Below are 21,276 nucleotides of genomic sequence, written 5' to 3' on the forward strand. Positions count from 1 at the left end.
AGCACCCGGAGGAAACCCACGCGGACAACATGCAAACTCCGCACAGAAAAGCCCTCGCCGGTCACGGGGCTCAAACCCGGACCTTCTTGCTGTGAGGCGACAGCGCTAACCACTACACCACCGTGCCGCCCGGGTCAAAACATGTGCTTCATAATATTTTGGGCTAAATGTTTTGATCCCCTGTCAGTTGATGTAGAGAGAGATTTGAATTGGCATACGACATTTCATTTTTGCATATTTTAAAAAATTTGCATCAGTTGTATTAAATAGAAATGACAATATACCCAATTGATATTACACACAAGTCATGTTTTCCTCACAGATTAGATTCTACACTCATTGGCAACTTTAATAAGAACTTGTTCTTGGCTGCAGGAGCGGAACCCAATGTGGTCGTCTGCTGTTCCATGCTGAGATGCTTTTCTGCTCACCACAGTTGTAAAGAGTTGCTACGAGTTACTGTATCCTTCCTGGCAGCTCTGGCCATTTTCCTCTGACCTCTCTTATCAATAAGATGTTTCCACCCACAGCTCTGTCGCTCACTCAACTCAGTGTTTTTTTTTGTTTGTTTGTTTTTCGCACCATTCTGTCTGTGTAAACTCTAGAGAGTGTTGTGTGTGAAAACCCCAGGAGATCAACATTTTCTGAAATACTCAAACCAGTCCATCTGGCTCAAACCAACACCCATGCCACAGTGAAAGAAAGTCACACTTTGAGATCACAATTTTTCCCGTTCTGATGTTTGAAGTGAACATTAATTAACTGGAGCTCTTGATGTGTATTTGCATGATTCGATGCATCGTGCAGCTTTTTGAGAACTGCATCAAACAGCAGGTGGATGGGTGTGCCTAATAAAGTGGCCGGTGAGTGTATAAGAAATGAGAGAGTGCAAAGTACAGAAGACTCTCCCATGGGGGAAAAACCTCTGTGGGAACAAAGCACTGACACTGGAGACTCCTTCCATAAATGATAAATGAACTTCTCCTTACAGAAAATTTGACCATATGAATATTTATACTTTTTTTTTTTTTTAAATAACACCATGAGTGAGTGGCACGGTGGTGTAGTGGTTAGCACTGTCGCCTTACAGCAAGAAGGTCCTGGGTTCGAGCCCAGCGGCCGGCAAGGGCCTTTCTGTGCGGAGTTTGCATGTTCTCCCCGTGTCCGCGTGGGTTTCCGCCGGGTGCTCCGGTTTCCCCCACAGTCCAAAGACATGCAGGTTAGGTTAACTGGTGACTCTAAATTGACCGTAGGTGTGAATGTGAGTGTGAATGGTTGTCTGTGTCTATGTGTCAGCCCTGTGATGACCTGGCGACTTGTCCAGGGTGTACCCCGCCTTTCGCCCGTAGTCAGCTGGGATAGGCTCACCTGCAATTACAGAACAGGCTGGGATAGAACAGGATAAGCAGCTACATCCATAATGGATGGATGGAACACCATGAGGTTTTTTTTTTTATTTTTTAAATTTCCTCATTATTCGTCTCATGTTCATCAATGTGACCTTTTACGCCATATTCTCTTGCTCAAGTTCTATTTCTGCCGCTCACACCAGCTACACACAGGATGAAATACTGTACTAAACTAACATGTCGGCTACAGCCGTAATTTAAAGCAGTGCATGGCTATGTGCTGTATTTCAGCCTGGAACAAAGCTACAGCCGTGCTCTCTCATCATTCATTTTAGACCTTTGGCAAACTGCCCCAGGGCATAAATCTCACCGGAATAACAATTTATTTGGTCGTATACAATAGTGATGCATGTATATAATAATCTAAGAGTTGACAGACATTTGCCACCTGGTAGAAAATCAAATCTGTCACAGTTTCTATATTAAGGTGTAAAACATCAGACTAAAATCTATTCCGGACCTCTTTTTGTGGTTTTAAATCTGTTTCAAATCCATTTACATATCATTACTAGTTAAATAATCTACCTCTGGATACGTGAAAACCTTGTGTAGACAGGATGTTTGTCTTTTGTCCTTTTCGGAGATTTCTTTTTTTTGTTTTTTTTCAAGCAAAATCCAGTATATTAAACGTAAATAGAGCCCTGACATGGTGTTGCATAACACCACCTGACTGATGCTTATAGTATTGAAAAAGCAGCGTGCTGTTCTCTTTGAGGTGGTTATAAAACATTCAGGACCTTTGATATTGTGTAATTAAATGAACAGGGCTGTAGCTGCTGGCTGAACTGTCCACAATGATGTACTGTATGTGCAAGTCCATAATTCTCTTTCGAGACAGACGTCTCTGCAGGTCCACTACCATGGGAGCAACATCTTGTGGGTTAGTTTTTGTGTTTTTTTTTTTCCACTTCTAGTACTTAGATCATGTCCAGGAAACGAAGGAAACTTTTGAACAGCATGTTTCCAGGTCGTGTTCCCACTTCACACCACTCAGAAACGACGGTGCCCATTTGACCTCGGCGATGCACTCATCCTTATTTGCTGGCTGAAATGGAATCGCTTTGCAAACAATGCCGGCTGACCTTCAGTGAAGTGTGGAAGCCTTCATTCAGTACATTGTTCCTCATTTAGCAGGCTGAAACAAGTGCCTGAGCAGCATTAAGTCTTTCTGGGAAGAGAGCTGCCAGATTGGTGCTCCATGCCTTCACCGGTGCAGCTCCGGCCGATACGTAACATGGCCCGTGTGTAAATCCGCTACACTGAGATCAGGTTGCACGTGCCTATGTTCTGGACGGCGCCAAGGCCGCGAGGCAGCCATTGTTGTTGTCCATCATTTGTCACATCGCAGTATTCAGCAGTCACCTCGATGGAATGGCACCAATTATTATAATGTTAAGCAGTAAACAGGTTGGTGCATAGCTCTCTCTGCAACATCACAAGTGTGTAAAATATATTAAAATCTAATATTTGGTCGGATTTCCTTAAAGAAGCCAATGCACGCACGCACGCACGCACGCACTCACTCACTCATTCGAACCCTAGAAGCCGAGACACGGTTGTGGTACTGAATAACACACATTCTTAAGAGTTGCTGCTTTTCTTTATAAAACGGAGACATTTTGGGTGCAGAACTGTTCCAGCTTCAACCCCGGCTGTTTGATTGACAGCTGAACACTCTGACCTCCTGCAGCTCTTCCTGTTGCGGGCAGCTGTTCTCGTGCGTCCACATTTAAACCTGATCAGTGGTGCATCAGGGAACAGATCAAAATAGTTTTTCCATGTTTGGCCCAGTGCATTGTTACTCCCATGCTATTTTCTTCTCTCCCGCTCAAGGGCATAGGGAATGCGTGTGAGATGATGAGACTGTGGGTTTTTTTTTTTTTTGTCCGGAAAAGGGAATCTTTTCTGGTTGTATCTTTGTCTTGGATCTTGTCCTTCCTTTTTTTTTTTTTTTGGACTGTTAGAGTTGTGGAAATACTTAATGCACAAAAGATCAATTTATAGATAAGTTATGATGCTTGGGTTTTGAAGCATGTTGGAGTGACTTTTTTTTTTTTATTATTTTTTTTATATGGATTCATTAGGCCAAGAAAAAATAATTGTTTGTTTCCGGTTACCCGACCGACCGTTTAAAAAATGCCCCGACCCTAGACTTTTTTGTTAGATGTTTAAAAAAAAAAAAAGTATTTTCGCCGACCAACAATAAATTTTGAAAAAAAAAATATCTGCATTACGATTTGCATAATATTGTCGATCTGACAAGTGACTAATTCTAAAACGCATATATCGGACAAGAAACACTCATTGATTTCTCACGGCCTCAATCTGACGTCATGACCTCTTTCCGGGAAACTCCGGCTTGTGTTGTACACAACGCTACGCATCATGGCGGCCAACGAAGTGTTCTCGATTACCGTGATCGGTTGCGACCACACAGAAGATTGTAAGACAGTAAGTTCATTTTATAAGTTTTCAACTGTAAAAGAACTCTACGAACATTATCATCCTCCGCTGGACGAGTCATGCAAACGGTATACACACAGCGCCCAGGCTAACGGCGGTATCGATATCACGATGGAAGTCACGTTGGAAAGCCTGCTCAGCAATTTTGGCTTGCGGGCACTGACATTTGAATGTAAACGGAAGCCGGAGTTTCAAAAAATGTTAGCTATCAAAACAAAAATACTAAAAGTACACAAGGACGCAAAAGTAGAGGCAACAAAGGTGACAAATAATGCCACACCTAAAATATATTTAAAAAAAAAAAAAAACTACTTACCCGGTATTTTGTGTGATTTTAAATAAATAAATAAATAAATAAAAAGACCTACCTACCTACCCTATTTTTTTTTCAAGATGTAATAGGAAACAAACAATTATTTTTTTCTTGGCCTTACGCAGCCCGTTCTGTAATTGCAGGTACATTTCAAGCGTCGACTCCGTTAGCCATCGTCGACTCTGTTAGCGTCAAACTGTGCAATCGACGACAACAGAGTTGACCATTTTTGTGTCTTAACTCCACACGCTAACCTGAAACTAGCGACCACGTGGCATGCATAATAAGATTATGGATTTTAATCATATTATTGTTGTTTTTTTTAAAAATGAGCGATCGATTCATGACAATATCGCAATAACAGATTTGACGAATAATGAATCTACTGTTGGTGTAAAATCCTCAACATTTCGTTCAAATTAATGAGAGAAGAAACGTAACATGCCTCACTGCCTTTCTGAAGTTTCCCGCCAGAGGAAGTGACCTCTCTCGGTGCAGGGGTCATGCATATTATTAAAAGTCTTTGTGGATTTTATGCAGTTTTATAACAGAGTTAACGAGAATATTGGATCGGATAATTTTTTTTTTTATTACTGAAATTTCACATAATACAGAAAATACTTTCTATGCAATTGATTTTTTTTTATAACAGTGAATAGAATAAGCCCCCAAAATCAGATTGTTCGACTGAATCACTTCATGTTTATTCGAGTTGAATGGATGAATCAGGAGTCAAAGATGGCCAATAATGTGGGGGGAGGGGTGGGAGTCATTTAGGCTACATCCACACGACAACAGCAACGAGATGTTATTTAAAAAAATATCACGTCCACATGGGCAACGATCAGTAAAATATCAGGTACATATGGCAACGCAACGCTTGCTGAAAACGATGCCATACACATGCCACACCTCTAGGGCGCTGTAAGACGGTCCCTTCAGAGACACCAGAACAATAGAAGAAGTAAGGACGCATGCGCATAAACTATTATGCGCGAGACTTCATATTAGCCACAAAGTCAGAAAAATCTGTTCGTAAAATTACGTTATAATGACCAAATACAATGAAAAGTATTTTTCCAGTCTCACCTGTGAAAGGTAATCCCATGTGATCTCGTCTGGACGGTAAACCTGTTGGTACAGTTAAACGCAGCACATGAATGAGGCATCTTTATTCTCCGCTTTGACCCATCCAATATGGCGGCGAGGATGATGTATGATTCTACGCGGAAGGCGGCGTCTTTAAGGGTCCGGAATAAATTGAATGCTACACGTTGATGGATTAATTTGTTCTTCTATGCCCTTTTTGAGGAATGTATTGTAGGACTTAAACCAACATCTGAAGAGGTGAGATCGCTCCTTTTTTTTTCCCTATTTTTGCTGGCGGGATTGACTCTGCCCTAAGGGCTATTCTCTCTCTCTCTCTCTCTCTCTCTCTCTCTCTCTCACTTTGCACCATTACACAATAAATATTCACAGTGAAAATATTTTGTAAGCGCGTTTCATGAACCAAGTTATAGGATTTGTTGACAACTCGCATCGAGTTCGTTACACTTCTACCCGGCGTGAAGCACTGACAGTCATGTGGTTGTGACGTCATCGTAAACAAATCCGTTCTACTCATCCAGATGACTTTGCAACGGCAACGTTGCCAGATCTTTCCACTCTGGAACCCGTTCTCAAAAGATTGCGTTTTGGGGCACCCAAAACGCCGGTGCCGTGTGGACACCAGACCGAAACGATAAACAATTGTATCGGATTCACCTGAATCCGTTGCCGTGTGGACAGGGCCTTCTCATCTCATTATCTCCAGCCGCTTTATCCTTCTACAAGGTCGCAGGCAAGCTGGAGCCTATCCCAGCTGACTACGGGCAAAAGGCGGGGTACACCCTGGACAAGTCCGCCAGGTCATCACAGGGCTGACACATAGACACAGACAACCATTCACACCTACGGTCAATTTAGAGTCACCAGTTAACCTAACCTGCATGTCTTTGGACTGTGGGGGAAACCGGAGCACCCGGAGGAAACCCACGGGGAGAACATGCAAACTCCACACAGAAAGGCCCTCGCCGGCCACGGGGCTCGAACCCGGACCTTCTTGCTGTGAGGCGACAGCGCTAACCACTACACCACCGTGCCGCCCGGACAGGGCCTTAGTTCATGTTTTATGGATAAATTGGGTCTAAAATGTCCATCAAGCATTGCTATTGGTGAAAGTTTGTCATAGGTTTGAACAGTAATGCAGATTAATTCAATAAAGTTTTCTTTTGTGGAAAATAACAAAAGGTTTATCTCAGAGATGCGAAATGTACCCTGAATTCTAGAAAGATCCAAATCAACAAAATTACTCAATCAATATTATAATCGTTATATATTGACTTCCATCCAAAAGTTATATCCATATTTAAGCAGCGAAAGTATTCAGAGATCGGTTATGCAGCTGCTTAGATCACAGACTCTAAATACTACCAGACTCTAAATGCTTGCAGTTCACTCATTTGCTATTGCAGATAACTTTGATGAAGTCAGTTCCAAGGGTTATGACACATTCTTTAAGTCACATGACACAGGATGTACATGATGACACGGCGTCCCATCTGGAGGAGAGCATGGTAGAGCATTGTTCCAAATTCTCCTGATAATCTCAGAGCCTGTTGTGTTCTGGTTTGTTTAGAAATGGTGTTTCCATTGGATTGGACTGTTTTTCTATCTTGTTGACTTTTTCAACCTGTGAGTGGGAATTCAGCTTTTTGAAAGACAGAAAGGGAATGTGGATCATTCATGTACTGGGATACAACAGTAGTGATGTGGCTTTAAAGGAGTAATGCTTGGTATTTAAATATGTATTGCGTTGCAGAGATAGCTACTGAAGTTAGCCTGCTAACCAGGTAGTTCTAAAAGGGGATGGACCATCTGTCTTGTAATACCACATTGTACCTCAAGAGGTGATAGTGAGTCACTGTAGCTTCCAGTCTGCCCTCAATCCAACATGAGAAGTCATGTATGCACATGACACGTGCCCTGTGTCCCAAATCGCTCACTCGTTCACTACTCCCTATATAGGGAATTACTCTATAGAGGACTATATAGTGAGCTTATTGGTAAAATGAAAACACGCTTTTGGACACTAGTCCGTCGCGCTGGTATTTACGTCATTACTGTCGTACAATTAAAACGTGCCAGATCAGTCGGCTGGTGGGTTTTCAAAATAATAAATGCATGCATGTGTTTGTGTGATAAATCCATATTATACTGAGCGCATTTCCCACATTAATCAATACAAAATACCTGCATCTTTCAGTTCTTTTAAATCAAGGCTGAATATTTTCTTCTTTGCCACTGCCTTTTATTAAATCACATTTGAGACTTTTAATTTGATTTCTTTCAGCGCGACTGCAATGCATGATGGGATATATTGCTTGGTTCATGGCCATCGGTTGTACACTACTTTTCATGATGCATTGTGGGATACTTTGAGTGCACTATATAGGGCGTAAATAATCCTCACTAAGGTTTCGGACAGCACTACAAAATGGCGTCCCCACTATATAGTGCCCTATATGGTGAGTAGGGAGCGATTTCGAACCCAGGGATGATGTCACTGTAGGCTGCAATCACTGCGGTTACACAGCAAAATACTGTAGCAGATAGACGTTCTTACTCTTCTTAGCTTTCAGCTTGAATGCAGCAAAAACACACAAAAACACATCTTAAATGAGAAAGAGCTGTTGTGTGATTGACTGTACAAATAGATTCAAAAGAAATCAGAGCTTTATGGTCACAGGCTACCGAAAGCTGAAGTAAAGAGACTGAAATGAGTCGCTGCAATTCGCAGAAACAGCTGGAATCCAGGCACCGAAACATGGATTTGCAGTGATTGTTTTGTGTGTTGGACTTTTTTGAGAAGGGAAAAGAGAAAGAAAAGAGACCTGACTGGGAGAAAATGAGTCTTTTTAAAAACTGAGTTCAATAAGCTATCCTTAAGTTATTCCACGAAATCGAATCGTACATGAGCTGATATCCGACGAGGCGCGTAGCACTGAGTATGTATGACAAGATTGAGTGGAATAACTTTTATTCTATCCACATTCACTGGATTTTGAGAAACGGAGCATTTTTATTTTTATTTTTTGCAAATTCGATCAATAAAAGCTTTATACAAAATGTCTGACAAAATCATTTCCGCTTAGAATGTAAACAAACTGGGGAAATGACAGTCACAATTTGTGAAAAATGCAAAAATAATAATACTTGAAAAATGAAAAAACAAAACAAAACCGCTCTTACCATCAAATACTTTTATTCCATATTTTGTTGCTTTTTTTTGTATTTTTTGCCATTTTGTTTTCGAGTCGAGTTTTTATTTTGTCCTCGGTTGGTTCAGCAACACACTCCACTATTTTGTTTTTCTCTACTCATGGTATATGAGCTGATAGCCTAGTAGTAGAGTACAGGGATCCCAGACGTCCACTAGTTAGCGGAATTCCGCTATTTTTCTAGCCAAAGTGGTGTTTTTTTTGTTTGTTTTTTTTTAAATCTCTTGTATATCCGTTAAAAATGTTTTAGTAAAATGACCAGCAGAATACGTTCTGATTTGGTTTGCTTGTTTAGCGATGTTTTTGTCAGCTTCGTTTGTTCTCGTTGATATTCGGGAACACTCGGAAGTTAAATTGATGTAAATACTGCGAGACTGTACGCGATAGAACGAGAAAACAATATGGCTGCGCCCATTTGTTAGAAAATGTGTTTTAACTCCGTTCGTGCTTTTGTTTCTAATGCGTTGAACTTAATTCAATATGCAGGGCTGTGAAATTTCCGCGGATTCTGTCGCGAAAAATATCATCTTCACAAAACGTCTATTTTTGCATTAAAAATCATTGGGGGGGTCTAGTCGGTTTTAATCGCCTTGCACGAGACCGGCGGCTCAATACAGCCGGACTCGCGGAGTTTTATGCCAGCTGAGCGTGGAACACGTCTTGACTGCGACTCAGGACTCGCAGTGTTGCCAGATTGAGCGGTTTCAAGTGCATTTTGGTGGGTTTTGAACATATTTTGGGCTGGAAAACGTCAGCAGTATCTGGCAACACGGAGTGCATGACAGAGCTAAAAATAGCTATTGCGTGACCTGGCACCACGTACGTGAATTTTGTACTTACAGGGTGTAAGATCAGGCATAGTTAAGATGCCATCAAAAAGGAAAGCTAAGGAGGTGTTTGAGAGAGATGCAAAGAGGGCTAGAAAAGAACACACAGACAGACTGAAGGAAAAGATGAAAAAGAACAAGTTTGCAAAACTGAAAGAGATGGTGTTAAAGAAAAGAAAATTAAAAGATTTTCATTAGATGCTGTTTGACAGACTATGAACATTTTGTAAACAGCTTTAATAGAGGAATGCAAATACTATAGAACTAATAACTAATAGCCTTACTGAAAGATGAATTGAAAGAAATAGCTGGGAGTGATGTAAAGAGGAATAGAAGGAGCCAGAAGTAAAAGAAAAGATGTAAAATATTAGATAAGAAACATTAGTTTTTTTAAACTTTTGCTCTGTAGACAAGAGACATTGTGAGAGATTCTTGGAAAAAGCCAGGACACAATACAAGAATTAAGTGCAATTTGGAAGACAACAAGTATCTCTCACTTAAATATTGAGCATGATTTTTCACAAAGTCATTTTGAAAGGCCTATCAAAGTTTTCTTTTATTAACATTTCTTTAAATTGTTATTTACACATTTTTTTTTACTTTTATTCTGATTAAGAGATAAAATACATAGGCACTTATTAGATATTTCAAGGTATTTTACATGGATCTTTCATTTTAAAAGCGAAAACTGTTGATAGGTATTTTATATGGCAAAATGAAGACCAAGACTAGTCAAATATTTACTTGTTGAGATCAATTTTTTACTTGCAGGAAATGCTCAGAATACACCATATACCGTAACACCTAAAATGGTTTGGTGTCCGGCTTATGCTGGGGGGCTGTGCCCCCCAGACCCCCCCTTTTCCTCGGATTTCTTATTTACAATTTCACAGCCCTGAATATGTCGTGGAAAAAAGCAGGGGCGATTCTAGCATCTGATCTTTGGGGGTGCTTAGCCCCCAGAGCTGACAGGGGCACCTGACTTGAACGACAGTGTTTCCACATTTATTCCGCATTTAGACTAGACTTAACTAGACAAGAAGACTAGACTAGACAAGACTAGACTTATGCAATGTTTTAACAGAAGCTGACCCAATAAACTATGATATCTACACATTTACAACCACTGACACAAATATTTACGTTATATTTTTAACTAAACAAGACCTACTACTGCATTTGTAATGTTGGAGCTATTCATTTTGAACAGTGGTAATTGTTAATTAATGTGTTATTGTGTATTGTGTAATAAGTGTGTATTATTATGATTTTACATTAGTTTACATTAGTAAACACTGTGTTACATTAAATAAAATTGACTAACACACGGTGGTCTAGCACCGTAGCACTTGTATAGCTCTGCACAAAAGTATCTCGATATGGATGATAAATGTCGTTTTTATCATTCTGTTCATAGACCAGGGAACATCAATATTGCATTATGCATATTATTGTGTTGTGTTTAACAGTTGTAACTCCAGTCCGTACTTTCACATCTCGCTATGTCAGTAATACTCAGGTGCTACTTTGAGTTCCTCATCGGCGTGGAATCCAGTTTAAAAAAACACCATGTCGTAGCAAGCACTCGCGCGGACAGGCAACCCAATCAGAGGGGACGCAAGGGGGGGGGAGGTATTTTACTGCTCATAGAACTATCACGTAACAGGTGAATTCAAGAACACACACGCCCGCGCTGCCGCGCACACATTCATTGCGCAGTGCGCGAGGGCACTTATTTCTGAAAATTACTTCCAAAAGCAGTGTTTTTGAGGGTGCTGAGCTAGGGGGTGCTCAGCTCGTTTTTGGGGGTGCTTGAGCACCCCCAAAAATAGGCTAAACACGCCCCTGGAAAAAAGATATCGTCCATAAAAGAGATAGCGGAACAGTGTCCGGGTTAGAAGAAGTATATTCTTCAAAGCTACATTTTCATCTAATTTTTATAAATAACAATTTTTTTTTTCCACTTATGTCATTGATTACAAAATATGGCATCAAATAGATACACATTATTGTTAAATTCTGTTTCTTTTCTATGTTAAATCTATGTAAAAAATGTGTTCTATAGCATCTTTAAATGTTAAAATCTCAACAGCTTCAGGGGGCTTGCAGCCCCCTTGACCAGTGTTGCCAGATTGGGCAGGTTTAGGTGCTTTTTGGCTGGTTTTGAACATATTTTGGGGTGGAAAACGTTAGCAATATCTGGCAACACTGCCCTTGACCCCTGCTGATAGTTTCTTACATTCCTCTATTTTTTTCAATTACTGCTGGGATCCCTGAGAGTAGCCAATCAGAGCACGTGATTGCTCATATCCAGTGACTGTAGATAGAATAATGTAAGCTATAGCCTGATGCTACATGTGAAGATTATAAGATAGCGGTATTATCTTAACCAGCTTGCAGAGTTTCAGCAGTTTGGTTGAATTTTACATATTCTTGCCCTGCTGTTAGTTCGTAATTGGCTTTTTAAATAACTGATGACTGTAAAGTTAGATTGTATAAACCCAGTAGTGGATACAAAAATGAGACCGTGCATTTACTTCTTTCTTATGCTAGCGTTGGACACCCCAACTTTCTGGTGATATACTGCCCCCATTTGTTTGGAATGCGGTGTATGAATTCTCCAGGTGGCTGATTCTTACACGTCGTCTCCTTAAGAGAAATGAATACTTTATTTAGAAATGCCAAAGTAATTGAGAGAGCATTTGAATATGAGAGGATACTGTATTCTCTCGGTGTGTATTATTACAGGCTCAGTCAGTCTCTTTGCGGTCGAACAATGAAGCACATGTTGGACTAAAAAGCATTTGCTATTTGCACATTTCTTTAAAAGGCCATCTAGAGCAATATCATTCCTGAAAGAGCTCCAATAAATCAAGGAGTCCGTTTATTTAAGGTCGGATGTTGTGCTCGAGCAGCATACTGCTCATACTGTTTGCCTAATTTCAGATTGTAAAGGGAGAGAGGAGTCAGGATGTTCTGATTTTATAGTCTGTATTTCGTAATGTGTCAAGGACATCACTTACACCAAGCTACCTTTTTCTTTTTTTAATCCCAAACGTGATTTGTTGGACATTGAGTTTTACCTTGGTGTTGTGTCATAAAGGTGTTTACACACATTCAAAATAGCTAATGATACGATGTCCAGTTTTGAACAATTTCACCATCAAATGGAAAAAAAAACAAAAACAATAACTGACCTCTGTGTCATATTTTAACAAGTATTTAAAGGTTTTATCTTATCCTTTTAGTCTTTGAGTCTTTATATGAATTTTAAAGTATTCTCTCTCTCTCTCTCTCTCACACACACACACACACACACACACACACTCTGATTTTTTGACCTAATTTGTCCCTCTCTTCTATTTTACATCTGTGCAGTGGGAGACAAAGTGCCTGCAGACATCCGTATCTGTTCCATCAAGTCCACCACGCTGAGAGTGGACCAGTCCATCCTCACGGGTAACGAACAGCCAAATATACATTTACAAACGCACACTAAGTCAATCAAAACATTGTATGTATGTCCTTATTATGTAAATGTGCACATGCGGCCCGTTCTGTAATCGCGGGTACATTTCGCGCGTCGACTCCGTTCATCATCGTCAACTCTGTTAGCGCCAAACCGGGCGATCCGTTAACAGAGTCGGCGATGACAGAGTTGACATCTCCCCACCATTTTGTGCCTTAACCCCACACGCTAACCCAAAACTAGCGAGCACGCGGCATGTACAAAAACAGAACGTTATGGATTTTAATCGTATTATTGCTGGGTTTTTTTTTTTTTAAATGAACGAGAGATCCACTCCAATATCACAATAACAGATTTGACGAATAATTAATCTACTGTTGGTGTTTCCTCAACAATTTGTTCAAATTAATGAGAGAAGAAACGTAACATACCTCACTGCCTTTCTGAAGTTTCCCGCCAGAGGAAGTGACATCTCTCGGTGCAGGTGTCATGCGTATTATTAAAAGTCTTTGAGGATTTTTGGGGGCGTCGTGGCTCAGGTGGATAAGGCGCCATGCCATAAATCCGGGGACCCGGGTTCGATTCCGACCCGAGGTCATTTCCTGATCCCTCCCCATCTCTTTCTTCCACTCATTTCCTGTCTCTACACTGTCCTATCCAATAAAAGGTGAAAAAAACCCAAAAAAAAATCTTTAAAAAAAAAAAAAGTCTTTGAGGATTTTATAACAGAGTTGACAAGAACCTTGGGACAGATAAAGAAATATATTTTTTATGACTGAAATTTCACCTAATGCAGAAAATTGACTTTCGATGCAATTGATTTTATAACAATGAATAGAATAAGCCGCAAAAAAAACAGATTGTTCGACTCAACTCCACTCCACTCAAACTTTGAGTCTTAAGAAACTTTCTTCTCATGGGTTCTTCTGTTGCCCCTCACAGGAACCCGAAAGTAGGTACTGCCTACATTTATGAAACCAAGTATCCTTGAAGGTTTTTAAGAAAAAATAGAGATTAGACAAGTATTATGTTAAGCTAATTTGTGATATTATGACATAAGTGTAGATCACGCAGGTAAAACTAAAAAAAATATATCTCCCACAACAATGTTACATCACATTAAAATGTTCGACTGAATCACCTTCATGTTTATTCGAGTTGAATGGATGAATCAGGAGTCGAAGACGGCCGGTAATGTGGGGGGAGGGGTGGGAGTCATTTAGTTCATGTTTTATGGATAAGTTAGTTCTAAAATGTACATCAAGCATTGCTATTGGTGAAAGTTTGTCATAATTTGCATTACTGTTCAAAACTGATTCAATAAAGTTTTCTTTTGTGGAAAATAACAAAAGGTTTATCTCGGAGATGAAAAACGTTCCCCGAATTCTAGAAAGGCCCGCATGTAATATTAAATATCATCATTCTATGTGCCTCCATACACATACCGAGACTGTCTATCTTTGTCTGTGTGTGCAGGTGAGTCTGTCTCCGTTATTAAACACACGGACCCTGTTCCCGACCCTCGAGCTGTCAATCAAGACAAGAAGAACATGCTGTTCTCTGTGAGTGCCTTTGCGCAGCAGCTACACTGACCTTTCGACTAGTTATCAGTGCAGTCCTGTCTCTTCTTTTGTTAAATGGCAATACAGAAAAAAAAGAAAAAGTTCTGGCTTACTGACTGACCTTTCTGGAGTTAAAAAAAAAAAAAAACTGAACAAGCAAGACGGAAATCATCCTGTGATTATTGTAACTCTTCTGAAAATAAGTCTTGTATACGTAACTTTTTTTTTTTTTTTACATGTAGGGGACTAACATTGCAGCGGGCAAAGCCGTGGGCGTGGTGGTGGCCACCGGTGTGAACACAGAGATCGGAAAGATCCGTGATGAGATGGCATCAACGGAGCAGGAGAAAACGCCGCTGCAGCAGAAGCTGGACGAGTTTGGTGAGCAACTCTCTAAAGTTATCTCGCTCATCTGCATCGCCGTGTGGATCATCAACATCGGCCACTTCAACGACCCGGTACATGGTGGCTCATGGATTCGTGGTGCCATCTACTACTTCAAAATTGCTGTGGCTTTGGCTGTGGCTGCAATCCCTGAGGGTTTGCCTGCTGTCATCACCACCTGCCTGGCATTGGGCACACGCCGCATGGCCAAGAAAAATGCCATCGTGCGCTCACTGCCCTCTGTGGAGACACTCGGGTGCACATCAGTCATCTGCTCTGATAAGACTGGCACCCTGACCACCAACCAGATGTCTGTATGCAGGGTGAGTGTGTGTGTGTGTGTGTGTACTGATTAAGGACCATTAAAATAATGCCTTGCATTGCCTTTCATCAGATTGATATTTTTCATTATTGGCTCATCTGGCCATAAGACCAATGAGCTGTTGCCGTGGCGTGGCATGGCGTCCATCGTCCGTCTGTCGTCCACAATTCAGTTAAATCATATCTCTTTCGTTGATTATCCGCGGATTTCCATTCCGATTGTTTTGTTTGAAAGAACTCCTCACGCTGCACAAAACTTGGTCGTTGTTTTGCAAATGTTTTGCTAACAAGTTACTAATTAGGCCAAATTAATGAATTTTCCAGGCCTCTCACTAGAATTGTATCTCCTCTCTCATTTCTCATCCGATTCCAATTATGACCGATGTTTTGGGTAGATCTTCCCTCAGGGAACAAAACTTGGTAGTTTGTTTACTGATTTTCCTGTTGTTTTCAGTTAAATTGTGTCTCCTCCCTGAGTTCTCAATGGATTTCAGTTCTGATTGTTTTGTTTGAAAGAACTCAACCTTCTGCACAAAACTTGGTCATTCTATAGACATCTTGCAGTCACGTGACCGGAAAGTACACAGCCGCCATCTTGTCGGTAAAAAACACAGCTGAATACTGCTGCACTCGTGTACAGAATGGATCAATTTCAACCGATGGACTACACGGCTCATTTTTCTAATGAACAGATAACTAGATATATGTCTAAAATAAACGATCTACAGATTAGTGACCCTTATGGCTTACCGGACGGAGTTTTCACGACCGTGTCAGTGGATGTTGAACTGCCAGCGGAATACCCGGACGTGTATAATTACCTCATTAACTTTCCCTCACTGTTCAGTGGTGAAGCACTGCGTGCGTATAAATCTCTGGACAGTTATCTTTACAGAAATTCAGGATTTGTCAGCGACTCAGATGTGGCATCTTGTAAACAAGAAAATAACAATCCTCATTGGATGGATAAGTCACTTAAGTATTGAGTATAGCACTGACCAGCCGATTATATACTAAGTAACTTTAAAAACCCACAATGGAATTCAACACGATATCACTTTAGATCCATGCATATATTTGAAATTTATGATATTGTATGTAATCCACACACATCTTGAAACATCGATAAAGGACATTTATTGTCAAACTCAAGAATTAATTCACAATAAAAAAATTCAAAGTGACAGTTGGTCCATGTTCGGACCGTCATGCTGGAGATTCTGGGTCTGTGTCGTCCAGGGGTCTCAGCAGCAGTGACTGAGGGTGTCAGGAATCTGTCACGGAGGTGAGCTAGCCTGATGTGCTGATCCTGAACTGGCGTCGTGACTCGAGGCTGACCAGGGCGTGGACGATCCCTGGTGCTCCCTGTCTGTCTGTAACGCTGACTCAAACGGGAAATGGTCGAATGATGAACACCGAAGTGCCGGGCGACCTCTGTCTGTGTACTTCCGGCACGCAACATCCCGATGGCCTGTTCACGTTGATTTTGGCTTAGGCGTGGCATCTTCAATAATGACAATTTTCCCATCATTTCCCCCGGGTATTTATAGGCAAGATTGTGTGTGTACAGTGTGTGCAAAATTTGTTTGAAAATTAAAGCCTGTCCATGTCATTGACTACCCGAGTCATATTGTACGTTATTGAGTACAACTCCCTTAAATTCTGATTTGAGCACAGATTTGGAACTTATTCGGGCGGAACGAAGTTATTTTTCCATTCTGATATATTTCTTTTCTTCTTGAGATAAACTCAGCACGAATTCAGCAAGTTTTATCAATGTGCGTTTTTAAAGTTACTTAGTGTAGAATAGAATAAGGTAATTCCAGCTGTAATTCCAAATCGTCCGTCTTGTTTACCATGGATCTGGCATTGGAGAGATAGAGACTTAGCAGTGGAGATTTGAGTGGCTGTTTTCTGAGCTTAGTCAACAGGCCGGCTCTGCCTGCAGCCTTGCTTTTGCTTCCGCTCCCGACGCCGCCTCCTTCGCTTTGCTTCCGATAACAATCCATGGAGACCCCGCTGGTCTCGCTATCTCGTCCGGAATGTGCATGCGATGGAAATTGCTACAAACCGTCATTTTCTGCTGGAAACCAATGTCCAGTAAGTCCATACGGTTGTAGTGGGTATTGAAGTCCGATACAGACGAACAACACGCAAAAATACACACAAAAAAACATAAAAAACGTGCACAGGTAGGGAGAGCTTGTAGCCGCAGCCGTTATAGTAGAATTGTATATAGTAGGGTTTTCCAGAAGAAAAGGTAGAAGCAGAAGTAGAACCAGAATGAAGTAGAAGGCGGAAATATGGCGTTTGACCGACAAGATGGCGTCTGTCACAATCTGGATCGGCTGTGACGTCACATGCAAGTGCTCCATTGTCAAATTTTTGCTAACGAGCTGCTAACCTTAATGACTTTTGCGACTTCTCATTAGAATTGTATCTCCTCTCTGATTTCTCGTCCGATTTCAGTTCTGATCGATGTTTTGGGTAGATCTTCCTTCAGGGAACAAAACTTGGTTGGCTGTTTGTTGATTTTCTTGGAAACAATTTGTTTACAGCTTTGCTTATTTTCAGTTAAATCGTGTCTCCTCCCTCAGTTCTCAATGGATTTCAGTTCTGGGGTGGGTTTCCCAAAAGTCTTTTAACGTTAAGAGCATCTTAACTAGGAGAGAGAGAGTGTTCATTGTGATTCTCGCTCGACCATTTAACAATGCTCTTTGTGCTATGATGCTTTTGGGAAACCCACTCCTGATTGTTTTATTTGAAAGAACTAGACTCTCTGCACAAAACTTGGTCATTGTATTATCAATTTTTGGCTAACAAATTAGTAATCCGGTCAACTTAACAACTTTTCGTCTGACTAGAATTGTATCTCCTCTCTCATTTATGATGCGAATTCAGTTCTGATCGATGTTTTGGGTCGATCTTCGCTTGAGGAACAAAATTTAGTCCTTTGCTGATTTTCCTGTTGTAAATAATTAGTCGTGGAGGTTGGTCCTCTCTCACATCGTCACATTTCAGTTCTGTTTGATGTTTCGGTCGTCATGGTTGTTTTGATGGCAGGCCAGATGAGCTATTGCGTCCTTGACGTTCCGATTTTATTAATTATAGACTTACAGGTCATACTTTTTATCCATATAAATGACCATATTAGAACAAGCACATGACTATAAACCTGTGATTCGAATTACAGCTGGCACTACTGTCAAATAATTCAGCACCTTTTGACCAGTCAGAATCAAGAATTCAACGGCACTGTGGTAGAAACACATATATGGTCAAGAACTCTTTTTATAATGAGTTGAAGGCCTTCCTGTAAGTCACTGTGACATGCTGTAGTTCGGAACTCAGCCGTCTGAGTTATCTCTTCTATCTGTTGCTGTTCTTCCAACATGTGCAGCCAGTAATGTGCGCTCTCTGAGTGGACATCCTGCTGCTCTGTTTGGTCTTCTCCCACTCTCTGGCTTGGGAGCTCTGCTCCACTTCCTGTGGAGATGGAGGTTGGCAGAAACACAAGCCTCCGATCAGTAGAAGGAATGTCGAGTCTAAAGAGCACTCGGACTCGAACAGTTCGAGAAACAGCAGTCGCAGGAAGAGCTGCATGTCCCGACTCTGATGAATGTGATGAGCTGATGGGTTTTATTGCAAATCAGGAAGACTTTAACACGTCCATTGATGCATTTGGATATAAAAAGGGCTGTGATTACTGCCGTTCAACCAGAACATCTCTGAATGGCTCAGATTCACTATTCGTAGTGATCTGTATTGGGGCGATTTCCTCTCCATCTCTGTAGTCTGTTCCACTCCCAAAGCCAAAGATTGAAAAAAATAAGCTTTGAAGCCATTTTTCCGAGCCTGTGTAGTACTAATCAGCATGGGACTGTTTCCCAGAAAATGAACCTCTTCGTTATAAGATGTGCAGAGCGTGCCCTAATTAAACACAATGATTTTCAAAACTCCGCAGCAGTGTGTGAAAGATGGCAGCTGGGGTTTTGAGAGCTGAGAAAAAAAAAACATCCTGTGAAAAGCAATGTGGTGAAAATGCAAGACGTCCACTTCCTAGTATGAGAAAGACAAAGGTTAGGAAAAAAAAAGAATAGATGAGAATACGGTTTATAGCACTTTATAATACACACAGAGTAAAAGCAGCTTTATAAACGATTGGTTTAATTCTGAGGAAGTTAATACAAAAGTTGCACACATCAGACCTCAGACATCAGCGCTACACAGTCAGTGTACTCAGTGTGAGATGAGGAAGGGGTGGAGTTAGTCTGAAACGCAGCTGTGTCAATCAATCAATCATAGCTTTATTTATCTTCGATATGTACAATGAGTCAAAGACTCATAAATACATTTGAACTAATAAAATATCTCATTTCATTATCTCTAGCTGCTTTATCCTGTTCTACAGGGTCGCAGGCAAGCTGGAGCCTATCCCAGCTGACTACGGGCGAAAGGTGGGGTACACCCTGGACAAGTCGCCAGGTCATCACAGGGCTGACACATAGACAACCATTCACACTCACATTCACACCTACGGTCAATTTAGAGTCACCAGTTAACCTAACCTGCATGTCTTTGGACTGTGGGGGAAACCGGAGCACCCAGAGGAAACCCACACAGACACGGGGAGAACATGCAAACTCCGCACAGAAAGGCCCTCGCCGGCCACGGGGCTCGAACCCGGACCTTCTTGCTGTGAGGCGACAGTGCTAACCACTGTGCCACCGTTTTTTATTTTATATATATATATATATATATATATATATATATATATATATATATATATAATTAGTGCTGTCAAAAATGTCGCGTTATTAATGCTTGACTCAATTTTAACAGCGATAATTTCTTTATCGCGAGATTAACGCTCTGTGACATGATGTAGGTTTTTCATAAGCTTTTGAAACTGCCAGGAACTTGGAACAGAGACTTTGCTTAGAAAAACGATAGCAGCTAGACTGTAATGCCACGCCCCGCACAGCCAGAGTCCTCTGCCCTCCCCCGAAGAGCCACGGTGCTCGGCTTAGGTTTCGTTTTCCCATCGGCGGCTCCAGCCCGACTTTGCAGTGGCAAGTGACAAGACGTGTTATGCTCTGCAATAAAAAAAAAAAAAAAACATTGGTACAACCAGTGTTCGAACTATGCCAATATTTTTGGGGGGGGCTCCCTTTTTTTCCCTTGGGGGGGTGCTTGCGCTTGTCTCAGAGCGCGGCTCTCCATCGCGCGCTCACTTCGGATATGCAAATGCTTCCCATTACACACGATTGCTATGTCAATAAACATCATTTTGCCAATATTTTAGAGACCCCCCAACATTTCCCAAATCATGTTTTCAAGGGATCTCATGTCTGTTTCAGGGGATCTCGGATCCCCCGAGTACCCCCGTAGTTCGAACGGTGAGCAAGCCCATTCACTTTTTTATGCTGATAAGAGAATTACAATGGTTTTTCATGTGACAAAAATGTGCGATTAAATTGCGATTAATCGCGAGTTAACTATGACAGTCGCGACATTAATCGCGATTAAATATTTTAATCGCTTGACAGCACTAATATATATATATATATATATATATATATATATATATATATATATACACACACACACACACACACACGTACATATATATATATATATATATATATATATATATATATATATATATATATATATATATATATATACACACACACACACACACACACACACACACACACACGTACATATATTTATATATATATATATATATATATATATATATATATATATATATATATACACACGTACATATATTTATATATATATGTGTGTGTGTATATATATGCATGTATGTATATATACACGTATATGCGAGTGTGTAGGGGTGTGTGTGTATATATGTATGTATGTATATCTCAAGAATGTTTTATATAAGACAATGTTAAAATTAAAAATGAAAAAAAATAAAATGTGGTTACATTGAGAACATAACTAAATGTAATTTAACTCTATTGATTACAAATAATGTCAGTTATGCACAGTTCAGGTCAGTTTTCCTTCTGTGGTATGAGCTTGATTGAGGAGCTGCTGTTGCTCCTGTCGGACACAGTATCCTCTGAAACACATCATCACAGAAATGCACTCGGAAATGATGGGATGCCAGTCAAGGTTATAATGGGCACAGGCTTACTAAACCTGAACAGTTGAAGATTGGAAAACATCACCTG

General features: G+C 40.7%; 1 protein-coding gene across 2 annotated transcripts in view; it reads left to right on the forward strand.

The window, feature by feature from the left end:
* Positions 1-21,276, forward strand: part of atp2a2a (ATPase sarcoplasmic/endoplasmic reticulum Ca2+ transporting 2a) — a 110,826-nt gene that overhangs the window by 56,527 nt on the left and 33,023 nt on the right. For both annotated transcript variants that reach the window (XM_060932333.1, XM_060932334.1), the window contains exons 6-8: positions 12,710-12,790; positions 14,277-14,362; positions 14,605-15,069. In XM_060932333.1, the coding sequence (XP_060788316.1) occupies positions 12,710-12,790; positions 14,277-14,362; positions 14,605-15,069 (632 nt within the window). The remainder of the gene's footprint in view (positions 1-12,709; positions 12,791-14,276; positions 14,363-14,604; positions 15,070-21,276) is intronic.

The sequence above is a fragment of the Neoarius graeffei genome, chromosome 10, assembly GCF_027579695.1.
Source record: "Neoarius graeffei isolate fNeoGra1 chromosome 10, fNeoGra1.pri, whole genome shotgun sequence".
Taxonomy (NCBI): domain Eukaryota; kingdom Metazoa; phylum Chordata; class Actinopteri; order Siluriformes; family Ariidae; genus Neoarius; species Neoarius graeffei.